This window comes from Phalaenopsis equestris, unplaced genomic scaffold (genome assembly GCF_001263595.1).
Source record: "Phalaenopsis equestris unplaced genomic scaffold, ASM126359v1 Scaffold001257, whole genome shotgun sequence".
Lineage (NCBI taxonomy): Eukaryota > Viridiplantae > Streptophyta > Magnoliopsida > Asparagales > Orchidaceae > Phalaenopsis > Phalaenopsis equestris.
The window spans coordinates 109,358-117,431 of NW_018165696.1; the positions used below are offsets into that span (position 1 = coordinate 109,358).

An 8,074-nucleotide genomic window follows, 5' to 3' on the forward strand; every position below is an offset into this window, starting at 1 on the left:
CGACGATCTCTTCTTCTCATAAGAAAATAATCAATTTGTGTTTTATTAGATCCACTCTTATAAGTAATAAGATGTTCATCCCTTTTCTTGAATAAAGTATTAGTAATAACAAAATCAAACGCTAAAGCAAAATCTAAAATAGTTTTATCTTCTTCATTAGTTACTCCAAAACCGTAGCCACCATGAATATTTCTGAAATCTTCTACCACTCTACCGACATGTCCATTTAAATCTCTTCCAATAAAAATTCTTTCTTCAAGAGGTATCATTTGTATTAAGTCTTCTAAGTCATTCCAAAATTTATCTTTAAACTCTGTATCTAAACCTACTTGAGGAGCATAAACACTTATAATATTAAAAATCTTAGTATCAATGATAATCTTAAGGGCTATAATTCTATCACCAACTCTATTAATTTTTACAACATTATCTTTCAAACTCTTATCTATAATTACACCTACACCATTTCTAGTGCGACTCTTACCAGAATACCAAAGTTTAAAACCTAAATTATCAATTTCCTTAGCCTTTTCTCCCACCCACTTAGTTTCTTGAATACATAAGATATTAATTTTCCTATGAATCATAATATCAACTAATTCCATTAATTCAAAAAAGTTGAATTCATGCAAGAGTACAAAATAAAATAAATCAAATTCTTTAATCAAATTCCATTACTCACATAAAAGTATTTTTTATTAAGAATGAGAACATAAATGCATAATTCTATTTATGAAATTCAAAATAGATATATTTTTCATATTTTTGATAAGATATAAAAAGAAAAAGCTTTTAAAAATTTATATACCCTATAATAGGTTTGAGGTAACTATGTGAATGATGACTTCTTGAATGGCTATGGTGGGATTCAATCAAGACAATCTAATTTGGACTTTATCTTAAAAGACCTTTCAACCAGAGAAATGAAGAAAGAAAGAACGAGAAGAAGAAGGGAAAGACCAGGAAGGGAGTCCGAAGAAAGATAAAAGCTCTACTCTTTAAACTCTATTTTTATTCATTCCATTGGATAGAAACATCAGAAGTATATATACAAACATAACGATATGCTTGTAAACAATTAGAAGAGTGAAATAGACATTACAAACATATTGCTATACTTAATATAAAATGTCCTGTTATGTAGGAATACCTAGTGACCACAGGAGCGAGACAAAGCTAGTGGTGAGGAGGAGAACCAAAGGAGAGCAGAGAAGTGACAACTGAAGGATAACATCGAGACAAACCAGGTGTCGTTTACCCCCCTTCAAGATGATGATCGAGTGGTAAGATCGTCAGCTCGCGAGTAAGGTTTTGGTGCCTATTGATCGTAAGTGCTTTGGTAAGAATGTCTGCAACTTGATCTTCTGACATAATGCGTTGTAAATTAATATGATTGAGTTGGAGGTGGTCCCTGATGAAGTGGTAGTCGACTTCGATGTGTTTGGTTCGTGAATGGAAATTTAGGTTGTGCGCCAACATGATTGTCATGGTATTGTCGCTATATAAGACGGTGGGGGAATGCGTAGTGTTGGTGAGTTTTTGTAGAAGTCTTCTGAGCCAAATAATTTCGGTAGTGGTAATGGCCAAGGCTCTATATTCGACTTCAACAGAGGATCTGGCCATGGTAAGCTACTTCTTTGTTGACCAGGATATAAGATTTGGCCTAATATAAATGCAGAACCCAGAGATAGATCTTCTTTCGGTTGTATCACAAGCCCAGTCAGCGTCCGCATAAGCAGGACCAAAGGTAATTGAATGCTGATGACTAGGAGTCCCTTTTAGATTACGTAATAGTCTCTTGAGCTTTTGATAGTGTAGTAGTGTTGGTTGATGCATAACCTGACTTAGATAATTAATAGTAAAAGAGATGTCCGGAAGAGTAATAGTCAGGTACTGGAGCAAGCAAATGAATTGCTTATACTGTTCCTGTTCAGATATCAAAGTGGAAAGAGGGGATTGTTTGTAATGGTTTGTGGAAAGTGGTGGTAGACCGGATTGTTTGTAATGATTTGTGGAAAGTGGTGTTCAAACAGGTTTGTCATGAGACATACTTGTTTTATTTAAAAGCTTTGTTAATCATTGTGTTTGATTCAAGAAATAAACTAGAGTAGCTTTATGAATATGAAGCCCAAGAAAATGAGAGATTGGGCCTAATTGTTTGAGATTGAATCTATTACTTAGTGTTTTGACCAAGTTAGTGATAGAAGTTGTGGAGTTGCTAGTGATTGAAATGTCATCCACGTAAACAAGTAAATGCACGCTTGTTGTTGATTGTAAATTAGCAGAGATGGATCCACAATGCTTAAAGTAAAGTGCTAAGTGTATAAAAATTGACAAGAGGAGGAATACCACAAACACGGGGCTTGCTTTAGGCCATTAAAAGTTTTTTTAGGCTTACAAATATAATAAGGGTGAGTGTTGTCAACAAATCTAGAAGGTTGAGTCAAAAAAACATTATCATCAGCTTACCATGTAGAAAGGCAATTGAGACATCCAGTTGCATAATTTCCCATTTATTAAAATTAGCAAAAGCAATAAGAAGTTTAATGGTGGGAAATTTTCCAACCGGACTGAAAGTTGCATTATAATCGACGCCTTGCTGTTGTTTGTATCCTTGCTCAACTAAACGAGCTTTGTCGCGAGCAATAGTACCATCAACATTATATTTGATTTTAAAAGTCCACTTACATCTGAGTATGCTTTGGTTTGTAGGAGGAGGGACAAGGAATCAGGTACCTAGTTGTTGAAGAGCCATGAACTCTTCCAACATGGCTTGACGCCATTGAGGATGTTGAGCTGCTTGTTTGTAGGTGGTCCGTGTGACATCAGTAATAAGATTGTGTTAAAGATCTAAAATCTGCTTTGGTTTAAAGTTCCCGATTTGCTTTCTTGTTATCATATGATGCTATTTTTGTGTAGATGGAGGGATTGATGGTGGAGAGGAGAGGGTAGGATGAGGAGATGAGATGATGGGTGTAGATGAAGTGAGAGTAGGCGTGAAACTAGTAGCTAAATCAGTAGGAGTAGTATCAGAAAAAATAATGAGAATTAGATATAGAGGAAGTGGTGGAGATAGGTAAAAGGAAGGAGGGGGGAATATGGGTTGAATGAGGGGAAGTGGGATGAGAAGAAGGGGAATTAGTTTGTGGTAAGGAAAGTTATCTTCAATAAAGATAACATGATGGCATATGAGAGACTTCTTTTTCTGAATATGAAAACAATTATAACCTTTGTGGTGTGGACTGTACCATAAGAAAATGCATTTGGGAGCTTTCCATGAAAATTTATGAGAGGCTTGAGAAGGTTGCCAAGGAAAACAGAGGCATTCGAAGATTTTAAGCTTTTGATATTCAGGAAGAAGATTATAAAGTAATTGAAATGGAGATTGGTAGTTAGTAGTAGCATAGGGAAAGCAATTTATGAGGTAGTTTGTAGTTTGGATGACACCCATCCGGAACTGAATTGGAAGTTGGGCTGTGTTAAAGAATGTTCATGCAGTTTCAAGGAGATGTATGTTTTTACGTTTGGCAAGGCCGTTTTGTTCGGGAGTATATGGGTAACTGTATTGATGTTTGATACTTTGCTTAGTTAAATAGTTATTGAGAATGTGAGACATATTCTCATCACCACCATCAGTGCATAGAAATTTGATGTTTTTATTAAAGTGATTTTTTATCATTTTGTGTAAGTTAATAAAGTGATTTGTTGTCACCAACAGAATTTAGAGTGATCATCAATGAAGGTTACATAAAAGTGATAACCATCTATTGAGAGAAGAGGAAAGGGACCCCAAATATCTGAATGTAGAAGTTCTAAGACATCATTAATAGAGCTTTCACAGAAAAGTAACTTGTGACTTTTATTTTGTTTGCAATCAATACAATGTTGAATAGAAGTGAGAATTTTAAAATGAGGAAAGAGGTGAGAGGACTTGGATAGAAATTTCTTGTGAGGGTGGCCTAGTCGTTAATGCCATATGTTGGAGTCGGTGACTGTGGTGAGGGCTGTGATGGGGTATAGCCTTGATCAGCTAGACCAAAGTGGATAATTTTCTTGGTGTTCAAGTCCTGAAAGTAAAATTTATTAGTGCAAAAAACAACTTGTCTTGAGTGAGTTTGTGAACAAGTTTTGAGTGAGGTGAGGTGCACAAAACAAAGGGGAAGGCTTGAGCTTACTGTGAGATGTTGGAAGTATACCATTTCCAACATGGGTTATGTCGGTATTTTGTCCGTTACCTACAACGACTTGTTCAGAGCTGGTATATTGAGATGAATGATGCAGATTGTGCAGGTGAGGTATGAGGCGGGTGGTTGCTCCTGTGTCTAGGAATCAGTTTTGTGGGTTGGGTTTGAAGCTGATTTGTGAGCGCAGTTGGTTGAGGAATGGTCTTTGGTCCTGTGAATTTATGAATACTCTTTTCACCAATTTTGTAGTAGAAGTACTCTTTTAGCCAAATAGTTGGTCTTGACTTGTGAGCACACTCAATTACACTCACTTGGTCTCAAAGATTTTTATGCACTCTTGCAAAGAGAAGCGTGTAACTTAGCCAATGAATTGACCAACAACATACTATTATGGTTTCCTTAAAGAATAAAAAACGGCCCTCAATATACAAGTTCAGTAAGGAGAACTCATAACTTAAGAATCCTCATAACAACTCAACAAAAACCAAACCCATTACTGTATGTAAGATATGTAATAAAAGAGGTCATTCAACCAGCGCTTGCTGGCACAGGACCAATCTTTGGTACAAGGGTAAAATAGACATTTCAAACATATTGCTACAAATATAATATTCCTACAGTTAATATAAAATGTTGTGTTTATGTAGGAAGCCCCAGCGACCACAAAAACGAGACAGAGCTAGCGGCAAGGAGAACTAAGAAGAGCAGAGAAGAGGCGACCGAAGGAGAACATTGAGAGAAACCAGCTGTTGATTAGATCTCACTTAGTGCTCAACAAAATATGATGAAAGATTAATAAAACTAACCTCAAATAGTTTTGAATACTAGCCAATGTTTTTCAAAAGCCCAAGCTAATACTGGCGACTTTTGCTCATCCCATCATATGTTTATGTATGCACTTTCTCGATATTATTTGAAACTCATCAGGTGTCTTTTACGTACAACTATTTTATTATTAGCATGGTTTCTTTTATTTCGCATAAAAAACTAAAGCTTCTAAATATAGTCCCCAGATCATTCTTACCCTAAAATAACCATTTCGCTAAAAGAGTACTTTTACTACAAAATTAATGAGAAGAGTATTCATAAATTCACCAAATACTTGAAATAAATAGTAAAAAACCTATTGCTTGAAAGACTAATTTAAAAAAAAATTAATGAAGAGTATTCATAAATGCAGCAAATACTTGAGAGAAAATGAATGATGGATATAGAAGAGACAAGAAATCTTACCAACAGTATCATACACTACATCAAATTTTTCTGGCAGATCGTTTAAGTTTTCCTTGGTGTAGTCAATTGCTAAATCAGCTCCCAAACTTTTCAATAGCTCCAACTTACCCGTGCTTGAAGTGGCAGCAACTCTTGATGCACCATAAACATGTTTTGCCAACTATAAAACAAAACAGATTTCAAAATAACACCTTTACAACCTAACCATGATGTGAAGCACTACACTAGCCATTTTCTATTTGTTCTGAAAGTAACAGAGTTTCTAGGATATGGAAAGAAGCTAGAACAAAAACAACTAGCCAGCAATATTAATGAACATAAAACTTCCAGCAGCCAATGACAAAATCCATCATGGTGATCGAGAAATATTTGTATTGGATCATAGTTTTATTCGCTAGCGGACGAATCAATAAACAACCATATCTTGTTCGTTATAAAAGGATTGAAGTAAGAAAGGCAAGCCAATAGTAGTCCGGGCACATAATTCTTTTCTGCCATAGATGCTTATAGTTTGATTTCAGTTTCAAGACTTACAAGAAATTACCTGAATCACCAAGGATCCAACTCCACCTGCACCGCCTAATACAGCCTAATACAAGAATAGATTTAGAATAGATTTACCAGCAGAGAAGTCTGCTTTCTCCAAGCCTTCATTTGCTGTCTCAATGGCCAGAGGAATTCCAGCAGCTGATTGAAAGTCCAGATTATTGGGTTTTATGGCAAGCAATTTCTCTTCAACAGCAGTGTACTCAGCAAGTGATCCAAACTTCTTAGGCTCCAAAGCTTTCTCATTGATATCTCCATATACTTCATCTCCTTCCTTGAGCTTTTTCACCTGATTGCCCACCTTGACAACTACACCAGCCACATCATATCCTGGAACAGTCTTTTTGTAGTGAAAATTAATCAGCTTTTCGATTATATCTTATATCATCATTAAAAATGTCATTTGTAATTGAAAATAGAAAGTGGGTCTTATATCATCATTAAAAAATAAAACAAAACAAAAATACAAATAAAAAAATTTGTGGCAGAAAACAGAACCAATTATTAGTGCAGAGCACTCTGAAATTTGGTTTTATTCAACCTCAGAAAAAATTCAAAAACAACCAAACAAAAATCGTATTCTCCTGAAACGGATGGGCCTATATGTTCTATATCACATCAGTTTCCATGTGCTTAATTTCACATAAATCATGCATCTCCAATCAATACCCTCCAAACCTATCAAAAACTGTTATGGTATGGCTCATATACCATATCGGGACAGACGTTGGATCGAAGCGGAGCGGAGCGGAGCGGAAGAATCTGTCCAAATTGGGAAGTTACGTGGGTTGAGGTGCGGGGGCAAAGCCCCGCGGTATGGTACAGGGGTAATGTTGTAATTACATATTGTGCCTAGGTTTACTCCTGGGGTTATAAATAGGCTTGTTAGTAACCCCAGGAGGTAATCCCTGGTTTCTGTAAACCCTTTTCTGAATAGTGAAAGGAACTCGCCGCTCTGCTCCCGAGGACGTAGGCATCTTTGCCGAATCTCGTTAAATCTCTGTGTTTTTCTGGATTTGTGTCGATTCCTGATTTTTTTTGCCCTAATTTTCTCAACAAGTGGTATCAGAGCCAAGTTCGAGGGCAGGGAAGAAAACTGTGGCGGCGCAGGAAGCAAGAAGAACGATTTGGGGGGATTTTGGAAGGAGAACGATCTGCCTGGCTTCGGTTCGGAATCAAGTAGGCAGGAGTTCGCAGGCGGGTCAAGATCTGCGCGAGGTGCTATTCGCGACGGGACCAGGAAGAACGCGCGGGGTTTCAGCGAAGCAGGGCAGCGCAGAGGGAAGCTCCGATTTGGCGCTAGAGAGGAAGGCTCGCGCGAGAAGAAGGCAGAAAAGGAAAGGAGCGGGCGGGCTTTGCGGGCAGGAGGCATCGCTGCTTGGAAAGGAAGGTTCGCGCAGGCAGAAAAGGGAAAGGCAGCGGAGGCGGAGGGTGAGCCAGGGAAGGAATCTTTAATTTCTAGAGGAATATTCCGGCTCTGGTAAATTGGAAAGGGATTTAATTTCTTCTGCCTGCTGCATCGGAAAGGGAAGGCTGCTGACAACGAAGTGAAAGCATTTAATTAAGGCATTAATTAAGGGAAGCTTAATTAAACAAATTTAATTAAGTAAAATTCCCTTAATTAAGGGAAAATTTTTCTTTAAAAATATATTTTTTTTTTTCCTTCTTTCCTCTTAAAAAAAAAAAAAAATCAAAGCAAGGATTTTTGCAGAGGAATTTTTTGCAAAAATGTTTTGTTGCAGGAATAATTTTCAGATGGCATTTTCTGGTGCGAAATTCGAGGTGGTGAAGTTCGACGGAACTGGTAACTTCGGATTGTGGCAAACCAGGGTGAAAGATCTGTTGGCTCAACAGGGAATCTTGAAGGCTTTGCGGACAGTAAAACCAGATGCCATGGAGGATGAAGATTGGGAAGAATTGCAACAGCGAGCAGCAGCAACGATACGACTATGCCTAGCAGATGAGGTTATGTATCACGTGATGAATCTGAAATCTCCAGGAGAAGTTTGGAAGAAATTGGAAACTCAGTTTATGGCAAAATCTCTGACGAACAAGTTGTATCTGAAGCAAAAGTTATATGGGCTGAAGATGCAGGAAGGTTATGATCTGGC

The 8,074-nt window shown here is 37.3% G+C and overlaps 1 protein-coding gene across 1 annotated transcript in view; it reads right to left on the reverse strand.

Annotated features, from left to right (window-relative positions):
• Positions 1-8,074, reverse strand: part of LOC110033695 (2-methylene-furan-3-one reductase-like) — a 36,876-nt gene that overhangs the window by 22,283 nt on the left and 6,519 nt on the right. Inside the window, 2 exon segments of the mRNA XM_020737748.1 lie at positions 5,418-5,577; positions 5,962-6,303. Of these exon segments, the coding sequence (XP_020593407.1) occupies positions 5,418-5,577; positions 5,962-6,303 (502 nt within the window).